Raw genomic sequence first — 13,139 nt, 5'->3', positions numbered from 1 at the left:
GCATCTGTTTACAATACTGCCATCTTGGGGACGTTTTTCAGCAGTGCAGAGAAATCACTTTATGCACGTTTACATTTGCTTTGCATTTGTTAATAATCATTTTGTAAAATTCTTTACTGTTATTAAATGCCAATCAGTAGTAGTTCCTACTATAATTAATAGAGTTTAATGCTACAACCTATTTTAATAGCCTACATATTAATATATGCAGTAATTACTATATGGTCATTCTATGAAAACAAAGCAGCCCTCTCCTCTAATTTCACTTTCTCTCACACCTCACGCCAGATTGGGAGGGGTGGTGGTACTGGTTTGCTTATGTCCAATGAATGGAAGTTCAATCCTTTACCATCTCTCTCTGAAAATGGCTCATTTGAATCACATGCAATTACCATCACCTACCCTACCAAAATTCATGTTGTAGTTGTCTATCGTCCCCCAGGTCAGCTAGGTAACTTCTTGGAGGAGTTGGATGTGTTACTCTCATCCTTCCCTGAGGATGGCACTCCTCTGCTAGTACTTGGTGACTTCAACATCCATCTAGACAAACCTCAGGCTGCTGACTTCCACACGCTGCTTGCCTCATTTGATCTCAAGCGAGTGGCCACCTCAGCTACCCACAAATCAGGTAACCAATTGGACCTCATCTACACACGCTGTGGCTCCACCGACAATACACTGGTTACTCCACTACACACCTCAGACCACTTTCTCATTACTTTCACACTCAACCTGACCCCCAACTCATCACACACCCCACCACACGTCACTTTTCGCCGAAACCTACGCTCCCTCTCACCATCTCATCTATCCTCTTCGGTCTCATCCACACTTCCTCCCGCTAACCAATTCTCATCAATGGACACTAACACTGCTACTGACACTCTCTGCACCACTCTATCATCCTGCTTAGATGATTTCTGCCCCCTCTTAACCAGACCAGCCCGCGCCACCCCCTCTGCCCCCTGGCTCTCTGATGTTCTCCGTGAGCATCGGTCTAGACTCAGGGCTGCAGAGAGGAAGTGGCGCAAATCTAAAAATCCTACTGACCTTAGTTTATATCAGTCACTCCTTTCTTCTTTCTCTACTAATGTCACCAATGCTAAAACCTCCTACTATCACACTAAAATTAACAACTCAAATGACTCCCGAACACTTTTCAAAACCTTCTCTTCTCTCTTCTTTGCCCTCCTCCCCTCCCTCCCACATCAGTTCTTACAGCTGATGACTTTGCCACTTTCTTCACACATAAAATAACAACCATCAGCGGCCAATTCTCCACACCACACACTGACAAGAACATCTTAATTGAAAACACACAAATTCTCCCCTCCTTCTCCATGCTTTCTGAGGCAGATGTTTCCAAACTCATTCTTTCCAATCACCCTACTACCTGTCCGCTAGACCCTATCCCCACTCCTCTTCTTCAGGCCATCTCCTCCTCAATTCTACCTGCACTCACTCACATTATCAATTCCTCCCTTCACACTGGAACATTTCCCACAGCTTTTAAGCAGGCTAGGATTACCCCACTGCTTAAGAAACCCACTCTGAATCCAGCTCTTTTAGAAAACTACAGACCAGTATCCCTTCTTCCTTTCATTGCTAAGACACTGGAGAGAGTTGTATTCAACCAACTGTCTACTTATCTCTCACAGAACAACCTCCTTGACAACCACCAGTCTGGTTTCAAGAGTGGCCACTCTACTGAGACTGCCCTGCTCTCAGTCACTGAAGCCCTGAGACTGGCACGAGCATCTTCAAAATCATCAGTACTCATCTTGCTGGACCTGTCTGCTGCCTTTGACACAGTGAACCACCAGATCCTCCTGTCTACACTCATGTCGAAGGGCATCACGGGAACCGCGCTCCAGTGGTTCGAGTCTTACCTCTCAGGTAGGTCCTTCAGGGTATCTTGGAGAGGTGAGGTGTCCAAGTCACATCATCTTGCTACTGGGGTACCTCAGGGCTCTGTGCTTGGTCCACTTCTCTTCTCCATCTACACGTCATCACTAGGATCGGTCATTCAGGATCATGGTTTCTCCCATCACTGTTATGCTGATGACACACAACTCTACCTCTCATTCCAACCAGATGATCCGACGGTTGCTGGTCGCATCACAGCCTGCCTGACAGCCATTTCTGCCTGGATGAAGGACCACCACCTCCAACTCAACCTTGCAAAAACGGAACTGCTTGTGGTCGGTGCCAACCCAACACTTCATCACAACCTTTCAGTTCAACTTGGGTCTTCAACCATCACTCCTTCCAGGACAGCCAGAAACCTTGGAGTGGTGATGGATGCTGGTCTAACCTTCACAGATCATGTTGCAGCAACGACCCGGTCCTGCAGATTTGCCTTGTACAACATCAGGAAGATTAGACCCTTCCTATCTGAACATTCCACACAAATTCTTGTCCAAGCTCTTGTTCTATCCAGACTGGACTACTGTAATGCTCTCTTGGCTGGCCTTCCAGCATGCACTATCAAGCCTCTACAACTGATCCAAAATGCTGCAGCAAGACTGGTCTTCAACGAACCGAAGAGAGCGCACGTCACTCCTCTCTTCATCAGTCTGCACTGGCTGCCAGTAGCTGCTCGCATCCAATTCAAGGCTCTGATGTTTGCTTACAGAACGACAGCTGGCTCTGCACCGCTATACCTTAACTCACTACTTCAGACTTACGCGCCCTCCAGAAACCTGCGTTCTGCAAGTGAACGGCGCCTTGTGGTGCCATCACATAGGGGCACAAAATCACTCTCACGGACCTTCTCCGGGACTGTTCCTGGCTGGTGGAATGACCTACCACGCTCTATCCGAGCAGCCGAGTCTCTAGCCATTTTCAAAAAAATGCTAAAGACGTATCTTTTTCGTCAGCACTTGACCCAGTAGTAGTAGCACTTACCTTGACTAATATTCTTCTCCTATCTGTGTATTTATTTATTTAAAAAAAAAAAAAAAAAAAAAAAAAAAAAATTCGCTATGAGCACTTTACTGACATAACTGTGACTTCACTCAGCACTTATACACTGTTGTTCTCATGTTGATTTAATTGATTCTACTACTCTCATTTGTAAGTCGCTTTGGATAAAAGCGTCTGCTAAATGACTAAATGTAATGTAATGTAAATGTAAAACGAAACGAAACAAGTGTTTGAAAACAAACATCACACCTTCAAGGCCCTCTTTGTGTTATATTATTCGCATTTAACTGCCACCTTGTGGACATTTTTAATAGTGAAACAAAATCGCTTCAGTGGAACTCATGTTAAAGGAACAGTCCACTTTTTTTGAAAATAGGCTCATTTTCCAACTCCCCTAGAGTTTTCGAATCCATTCAGCCGATCTCCGGTTCTGGCGGTACCACTTTTAGCATAGCTTAGCATAGTTCATTGAATCTGATTAGACCGTTAGCATCGCGCTTAAAAATGACCAAAGAGTTTTGATATTTTTCCTATTTAAAACTTGACTCTTCTGTAGTTAAATCGTGTACTAAGACCGACGGAAAATGAAAAGTTGCGATTTTCTAGGCTGATATGGCTAGGAACTATACTCTCATTCAGGCGTAATAATCAAGAAACTTTGCTGCCGTATCATGGCTGCAGCAGTGCAATGATATTACGCAGCGTCTCTCACAAACGTCTCCATGGTTGCAAGGCACGTTCCCTGTGCAAGCAGGGGCTCACAGGCGCTGCGTAATATCATTGCACTGCTGCAGCCATGATACGGCAGCAAAGTTCCTTGATTATTACGCCAGAAAGAGAGTATAGTTCCTAGCCATATAGGCCTAGAAAATCACAACTTTTTATTTTCCTTCGGTCTTAGTACACGATTTAACTACAGAAGAGTCAAGTTTTAAATGGGAAAAATATCAAAACTCTTTGGTCATTTTTAAGCGCAATACTAACGGTCTAATCAGATTCAATGAACTATGCTAAGCTATGCTAAAAGTGGTACCGCCAGAACCGGAGATCGGCTGAATGGATTCGAAAACAGTAAAACTCAACTGTTTAACTCTAGGGAATTTGGAAAATGAGCTTATTTTCAAAAAAGTGGAGTGTTCCTTTAATATTTACTGATGCCACATTAAAAAAGTGATCCGCGTTTTTGCTCTTGCTACTGATAATTAATATGACGTAAACTTATTACCATTATTTTAAGATATTCAGAAGCAGACCCTATTAATCCTATAATTAATAGGTTTCATACCATAAAATTAATATACAGTCATTTATTTATTATTTATTTATTTTTTTCTCTAAAAGTATTATTGAAGCAAATCCATTTAAAATTATAATCTAGAAGCAAATTGCATTTTTTTTTTTCGGTGTTTGAAAATAAATTTCAAGATTTGCTGTATTATTTTATTCGCATTTTACTGCCATCCTGTGGACATTTGTAGTAGTGCAGCAAAATCACTTCAGCAGAAATTTACGTTTACATTTACCAATTTAAGCCCACAAAGGAGAATTTGAGTGCTTTTGTAAACGAGGTAAAATTATTACCATTATTAGTTGACATTCTACTCTTAATAATGGTATTATGTTAATACTATAATAATTAATACTACAAATCTACTTAAATATGATGCAACAGTTAATATAGTCACTCTGTTTTTTTCTCTCTGTAAAGCCAGTCAATTTATATTTTTAGAATTATCAATTTTTTTTTTTTTTGAGTAGTTGAAAGCAAACTTGTTCACACCTTCTGCCTTTGCTGTATTAATTTATTCGCATTTTACTGTGGACATTTTTAGTAGTGCAGCAAAATCACTTCAGCAGAACTTTTCATGCTTACATTTACTGATTCAAGTCCATAAAAGATGATTTTATATTTGTTACTGATAATTCATGAGATGTAAAATTATAACCATTATTAACTGACATTAAAAAGTAGGCCCAATCAATACTATAATTAATCGTGTTAACACACCAAACTTATTTTAATAAACGCAATATTTAAAATAGGATCATTCTATTTTTTTCTCTCTCTAAAAGACAGATTAAAGCAGTCAATTTAACTGCATTATCTTGGTGCTTTTTTGAGTGTTTGACCTTCAAACTCCGCTGTAGTATTTTAGTCGAATTTTACTGCCATCTTGTGGACAAATTCAGTAGTGCAGCAAAATTGTTCTGTCAAATTAATATGGTTACCAAAATGATTATAAATCAAAATCAGGTGTTTTATCAGCAAGTGCTGATTATTGAAGTATAAAACAATACCTGACTGTCAGAATAATTTTTTTTAAAGTAATAAATAAAATATGCATTAAAGTATAAATAATTCACATAAACAACTTAATTGTTTTATGAAATATATTTATTATGAAGGGGAAAAATCTACGGTCATAAAAGGGACAAAAAAAAACATGTTACAAAACATGTGACCGTCTACATTGGTGATAACGGCATTTCATTAGAAGTCGACCTGCACACAGTTTCACACACGGGCAGGGTCAGGCTGACCTGGGGTCAGTGCGGCATCTTTAGCTCTAGCGCTTTTATAAAGCAGGGAATTGCAGGCATATCGAGATCATCCACTCAAACAGGATGACTTCAGCCCAAGCCAGAGGCACAAGAGCGGGGCGGGGCGGAGCGACCGATGACGGCCGTCTCAAAGCACTACGCTGTGTCGGGAGCAAAGGAAATTTTACAACAACATCATTCTAAATTTCATCGTTTGGGTGTGCAGTCCTGTCAAAATGTTTGTTTTCTTCATAACATTTCAACCCCAAAGAAATATAAAGAAGATTTCATTGCACGTGTTGGACAGATGTCGGAGCCAGTGGGATGTCAGTGTGAATAGTAGTGCTGTTAGCTCACGGAGACACTGGATGTTTGATCGTCAGTATGTTTTTGTGAGCTTGAGTAATAACAGAACAGGTAAACAGTAACAAACACATACCGATACGCTCTCACGCACATATATTTACACATCCGTGCAGCCGGAGCCGAGGGTAGCAGCGTGTTAGTTGGGACATGAACGTGTGGCCGAGCCGATTCATACAAAAAAAAAAACATGACGTATCAGAGCCGACGAGGAGAACGAGTGTAACCATGATGGCTGAGCGGATGTGAAGGAGAGCACAGTAACTGATGCAGGTCCGTTACAGATGTGACAGGAAATGACCTCACGGTTCTGAGGGTGAAGTGGAGGAGATGTCGGTTCAGGCTCTATGTAGTGCTGTCAGGAGGGACGATCCTTTGGCGAGCGCTCTTGGGTCGGTGGCGGGGTGTCGGGGGCGAGCTGCGTTCGCTCTCGGACTCGGAGGGCTCGGTTTCGGCCTGCGGGGAACCGGTGTCACCCACCAACTCCCGCAGGAACTTGAACTTAGACAGGAAGAGCTGCCACACCACATACCACCCTGCAAACAAAGACAACAACACACTGTCAATGTGATACAGCACTTACTCTGGAACTATGAGAGAGATTATACGCTTTTGCATTTGTCTTCTCGAATATGAAAAAAATGTATTCTGCCTCACACTAAAGCATCTGCATAACACAGATTCAGCTGGTAGTTGTGAATTTATATGTGGATTTAATGCCCTTCAGATTCTTAAATGTCCTAATTGAACTAAGGCCTAATCCTGGCTTAATCTAAGTGCTGTCTGTGCCTTTAAAGGGTTAGTTCACCCAAAAATAAAGATATTTTTGATGAAATCCAGTGGCTCAGTGAGGCCTCCATTGACAGCAAGTTAATTTACACATTCAATGCCCAGAAAGCTTCTAAAGTTATATTTAAAACAGTTCATGTGACTACAGTGGTTCAACCTTAATATTATAAAACAACGAGAACACTTTTTCTTCGTCGAAAAAACAACATAAAAGACTTTATTCAACAATATCTACTGATGGGCGATTTCAAAACACTGCTTCATGAAGCTTCGAAGCTTTACGAATCTTTTGTTTCGAATCAGTGGTTCGGATCACGTATCAAACTGCCAAATGATTCGTAAAGCTTCGAAGCTTTAGTGTTTTGAAATCGCCCATCACTAGATATTGTTGAATAAAGTCGTTATTTTGTTTTTTTGGCACACAAAAAGTATTCTCGTTGCTTCATAACATTAAGACTGAACCACTGTAGTCACATGAACTGTTTTAAATATAACTTTAGTAGCTTTCTGGGCATCGGAAAGTGTTATCTTGCTGTCAATGCAGGCCTCACTGAGCCATCAAATTTCATCAAAAATATCTTAATTCGTGTTTGAGGTTGAACGAAGGTCTTATGGGTATAGAATGACATGAGGGTGAGTAATTGACCCTTTGCCGGGAGTTTGATTTACAAGCGATCCAACCAATCATTACGCCGAATCCTCCATTTTGTCCGACAAAGCAGTCAGGATTAACCTTGGTGGACTTGAACTTGAAAAATGGAGTACTGACGTCTTTCCCCATTTGAAACAACATACCTTCTGATGTTCATTCATATTTATTTGATGCTATAAATTAACTAGTAAGAAGAGATGATCGGTTCACGAGCCACTTGAGCTGAGGTACAGCAATCTGTCACAACACATTAAAAGCCACAAAACATTTTTTATTGTTCGAATTTCTTAAAAAAAAAAGATAATAAGATTTGTTTTGCATTTTCACCCATGTAATGTGTATATTTTTCATTGCCATAATGAAAAAAATTAAAATCATTCAGTCTAAAAAAAAATGTAATTTTTTTTATTAAAGCTGCTGTCCGTGATTTTTCCTCTTTGTCGCCATCTCTTGTTTGAAACCTGCGATTGCAGTCATATGCGGAACAGTTATCTGTACGTGCGTTGTGCCTCGGCACAGCTCGTCAGCGCGGATGAATCTAATGTTTCTGTCAGTCACCGCACCGGTGTGGATACTGAACTTCAGAATCACAGATACTACATCTTGAAAGTATGACCAATATAAGAATTTTCACTGGAAAATATCATCTGAACAAGTAAGTAACATGTCTGCCACTTTTGTTCTGACCAACTGAGGAAAAATACGGTGGCCGAGAGAGCTCAACGCGCTGCAAATAAAGAAAACATCTTCATCAGTTTGACAACACACGCGCTGCAAACTCCACAACACTTACAAATAGTGAAACGCGCTGCAAATAAAGAAAACATCTTCATCAGTTTGACAACACATGCGCTGCAAACTCCACAACACTTACAAATAGTGAAACGCGCTGCAAATAAAGAAAACATCTTCATCAGTTTGACAACACATGCGCTGCAAACTCCACAACACTTACAAATAGTGAAACGCGCTGCAAATAAAGAAAACATCTTCATCAGTTTGACAACACATGCGCTGCAAACTCCACAACACTTACAAATAGTGAAACGCGCTGCAAATAAAGAAAACATCTTCATCAGTTTGACAACACATATGCGCTGCAAACTCAACAACACTTACAAAAAGAAAAACGCGCTGCAAATAAAGAAAACATCTTCATCAGTTTGACAACACATGCGCTGCAAACTCCACAACACTTACAAATAGTGAAACGCGCTGCAAATAAAGAAAACATCTTCATCAGTTTGACAACACACGCGCTGCAAACTCCACAACACTTACAAATAGTGAAACGCGCTGCAAATAAAGAAAACATCTTCATCAGTTTGACAACACATGCGCTGCAAACTCCACAACACTTACAAAAAGAAAAACGTGCTGCAAATAAAGAAAACATCTTCATCAGTTTGACAACACATGCGCTGCAAACTCCACAACACTTACAAATAGTGAAACGCGCTGCAAATAAAGAAAACATGTGGAGTTTGCAGCGCGTGTGTTGTCAAACTGATGAAGATGTTTTCTTTATTTGCAGCGCGTTTCACCATTTGTAAGTGTTGTGGAGTTTGCAGCGCATGTGTTGTCAAACTGATGAAGATGTTTTCTCATTTGCAGCGCGTTGAGCTCTCTCGGCCACCGTAGAAAAAAGCATTAGGCCTACAATAAATCGCGCTGCCAATGGTGATTAAATCTAACGATCGCTTAGCTGGGATCATGCCAAACCGTGCAGATTATTATTACTGTTATATTGTTCTCAAATTGTTAATATTAACAACATCAGCATTGCTATGACTAATGTTTATATTAGGGTTACCTGTAGATTTTAATTTCTGTAGCCACTCCACAGTCTTTTGCTTTTTGACTACGGGTGAATCTCCAGTTGTCACTGATGATTGTCATTTGGACCTTTCTGGATTACAATCCGCCATCAAAATGATAAGTTTAATTATTTCAGCTGCTGTGAGAAAAGACTATAAATGTGTCGCTACAAGCAGCATCCTCACGTGATATAACCGACTAGCCTGGGCGGGACTCCTTCCTTTCTGTTTACGGATGTGACGTAATGACGCACAGACGAACTGCTGCATGCTCGAATTCCCTGCGGAAATCCACCATGTCGCTCTTTTTATAAAACATTATTACAAGCTTACCGTTGTGAATCGAGACAAGATCATTAGATATTTTTGAACACTGGCTGGTTATGTACTTGCTCAAAAATTGATTTTGGATCATTTTTAACCAAAAAAAGTTGCGGACTGCAGCTTTAAGTAAAATATAAAATATGTAATATATTGATCAAATAAGAATAAGGATAATAAAGAAATGTAAAATATATAGAAGAATCTAGTGGGAAAATGTCATGAAAATAAAGTCAATAAAATCTTAATATTAAGTTCAGTACACAAAATAAAATTCTTTTCCTTTTTTAATTTTGGGGTAAAATATGAAATAAGTAAAATATGAATCAATAGACAAACAGACAGATAGATACTGTGCTCTCCTAATTCATTACTTTATGTTAATTAACAAATTAGACCTTACTGTAATGCCTTACCAAAAAAAATTCTTATGCAAAATATAATTTTTTTTTTTCATTCAAATTTTTGGTAAAATATGACCCGGGCTCACTCTTGGTATAATGTGTGACTTTATTCCAACAGATTGTGACACTTTAGTTAACACACACACACACTCTTCCTCATAACTAGTAACACACAGAAGAGCAGCAGGTTCAGTTCAGTGACCTACATAGATCTGGTTCAAGCAGGCGTTTGACATGATGACACAGATCTGCACAGCTCCTCAAATCACACACTGTACACTGATATAAGAGCAGACAGGACTCTACAGTACAGAAAACCTCTTTACAGCTGCTGTGGGTCAGTGAGAGAGACCACGACTAAAGTCAACACTCGACTCACAGCGAGCTGCAGAAATGAGACGTCCGTGTCGTAATCAAACCTGCTGACGGTCAGAAAACCTGCTCTATTTTTGCATTGACTGTACTGACCACATTCTCACTCATGCTCATAAATCACTGTAGAGAAAATCCTGATACTGAAGGTGCAGAGGTGTAAAGTACTTGAGTAAATGTAATTAGTTACTGTACTTAAGTATCTTTTTGGCTACTTTGTAGTTGTACTGAGTATCAAAGATATTGACAACTTTTACTCTCTACTTGACTACATTTTTGAGCAAGTACTTGTACTTTTTACTCCACTACATTTGTGATGAGTAATGCAATTACAAATTACATTTTTCATGGCAGCTAACTTTTTCTGCATCAGTTTGTTTCTGATATAAAGAAGAGATATCACCATCAAAGTGCATTGAAGGTACTATATCTTGTGCATTTTGCCTTTATTCACTTGTCATAGGGCTGGGCGATGTATCGAATGCTTTTGTCACGCGCATTTCTTCAGTAAAGCCGGTTCCCTGATTACCGCTAAATCGCCATCACCTGCTTCCAAATGAAGCGGCATTTAATAGACAGAGCCGTAGTTCACTGATAAGACACGCAATATCGCGTTCAATATCGATATGTATCGCCGTCGATATTGAACGCGAGATTTCTCATCTTACAAATCAATTGTTTCTTATTTTCACTGGCATGTCTCTCAGGACTAGTGAATCTCTGAGCACATTCAGCATGAGTAAAATACTTTAAGACTTTTACTCAAGTCGAATTGGAATTGGTTACTTCTAACTTGTAGTGGAGTCATTTTGGATGCAAGGTATCAGTACTTTTACTCAAGTATGGTTTTTAGGTACTCTTTACACCTCTGTGAAGGCATGACTCTTTCTCAGAAATGAGACAAGCTTCATGACCATTAGATGTCAATCACTGCAGTAGACGTCACAAAATCATGCAGTTCCTCAAATCTCCAGTTTAAGATCACCTACACTGACCCTGAAAGTATTTGGACAATCGAGGCACACTTAAAAATGTCTGAATGTCACTGCAAGTGTGTGTGTTTGTGCAGGGTGTGATTTGTGAAAAAAACAAAGGGGTGTTTTGAAAAGGTTTTTTTTTTTTTTTTTTTTTTTTGAAAATTTGTTAAAAAACCACAGTGGAGCTATATACTATTTTTGGTATATAAATTGGTAAATCTTCTGACTTAACCTTGAGATTTTAAGTATTAGATATAGCTTAGATATTTGCAGCACTACAATGACACTAATAATTCTTAATTTATGATAGGAATGCAAAATCAATTGGTAGTTATTAATAGAATAACGAGACACAAACCTTTACATTCAATCGCGTTTGTTCCCATTTATTTTTGATCACAGTGCATACACACATAAAAATTGTAAGTCCAAAAGTGCGCACATTTGGAGAAATACACGTTTACCTCAGATTTCATTAGATAGAAAATAAGATGGGCCATATGCTGGGTTTCATACCGAGGTCAGAAAATGTTGTTTGCTAGGGGGGGTAGGGGGGCATGCTCCCCCGAAAATTTTGATTTCCCTGGTGTACATATGTGCCCCCGGGGATAAAAATAATTCAGCAGAGGCAGGGATACATAGACCAGAAGGGGGGGAACCCCCCCCACCCCTACAAATCGCACCCTGTCTGTGTGTGTGTGTGTGTGTGTGTGTGTGTGTGTGTGTGTGTGTGTGTGTGTGTGTGTGTGTGTGTGTGTGTGTGTGTGTGTTTCTCAGGAGTTTGTGGGTCACTCACCAAAGAGCATGAAGAGGAGGACACATATCAGCGTGGCCACGATCACCAACACCGTCAAACCAACACTCTGCCACATCCTCCCCTCCTTTCCTAGAAGAAAAACAGAGAAAACTCCTTCACATCTGTATGAGCTCTATAAGATCATTCAACACTACAGCTGTGACGCCCTGCAGAAACACATCAACTGTGTCTGATATTATACTTCTGATTTCAGATATCATATGATATGCATAATCATAAAGGATCACACAGTTCTGCTCAGTTTACTTGCCTTTTGCAGAAGCTGACACATATTATAACGTTAGATAGATTACAAGTTTCATGTCTAAAACCGAGATTAACACACCATGTCTGATAATACCAATAAAGCAACAAACCATTTAAATAATAAAAAAATGACACTCAATCATCCGTCACATTACACAAAGCAACAATCTATCATCGTATCAATGTGTTTCATACACACTTTGACAATAGTTCAGCGATGAAAATATGAAACATTGAACTGAAACTGATCATGAACAGTGTAGCTTTATCATATCATATCATATCCTATCATGTGATGAATCTGATTCTGCATGTGTGATATCAGTATAAAGTGTCGTCACTGACACACGCAAAGGTCCGATGCTGATATGAGTCATGCAGATGAAAGTGTTTATGTTTATGATGATCAGATTTATGATCAAACTTACAGTCGTTCACTCCTCGCAGTCTTCACGCCGAATCCCGCGGGGACGGAGGCCGGTAGCGCGTGTCATGGAGGGGCTCAAATATTCTCCTTATCTACATCATTGCGACATTTACAGAGAAAATAGAAGAACGGGAAACACCACCGAGCTCGAGTCAACAACGCTCTCAATCTGAGATGACCCGGAAGTGCTCACGCCTGCCGTTCCGCCTCGCGGTGTTGTGGGAATTGTCGTTTTCACCGTGCAAAACTAACGACATAAGTCTAAGCTTTTCTTCATAAATAATTTTTAAAAAATGTTACCATGAAATAGAATGTTGGAAATGGTAGGTAGCTTTTTAATTCTCCTCTTATCTTTATTACCTTTTTAAGATTTTTCTTAAACTTTCTTTCTTTGTTTTTCATTAATTCCCACAATGGGTCCACGAATAATTCACTAATAATTCCGTAAATTAGGCCCATTCGTATTTATAAATGTATGGAATGAAAGA

General features: G+C 39.7%; 1 protein-coding gene across 1 annotated transcript; it reads right to left on the bottom strand.

Moving 5' to 3' along the window:
- Positions 1–5,302: 5,302 nt before the first annotated feature.
- On the bottom strand, positions 5,303–12,822 carry smim13 (small integral membrane protein 13). The gene is made up of 3 exons (XM_067411920.1): positions 12,653–12,822; positions 11,958–12,047; positions 5,303–6,365 (listed from the first exon to the last, which is right to left on the bottom strand). The coding sequence occupies exons 2-3, from the start codon at positions 12,031–12,033 to the stop codon at positions 6,175–6,177; spliced, it is 267 nt and encodes an 88-aa protein (XP_067268021.1). The 5' UTR covers positions 12,034–12,047; positions 12,653–12,822; the 3' UTR covers positions 5,303–6,174.
- Positions 12,823–13,139: the final 317 nt, after the last annotated feature.

This window comes from Chanodichthys erythropterus, chromosome 15, assembly GCF_024489055.1.
Source record: "Chanodichthys erythropterus isolate Z2021 chromosome 15, ASM2448905v1, whole genome shotgun sequence".
Classification (NCBI taxonomy): domain Eukaryota; kingdom Metazoa; phylum Chordata; class Actinopteri; order Cypriniformes; family Xenocyprididae; genus Chanodichthys; species Chanodichthys erythropterus.
Note: the sequence above shows the minus strand (reverse complement) of the source record. Positions and strands in the feature narration are given on the sequence as shown.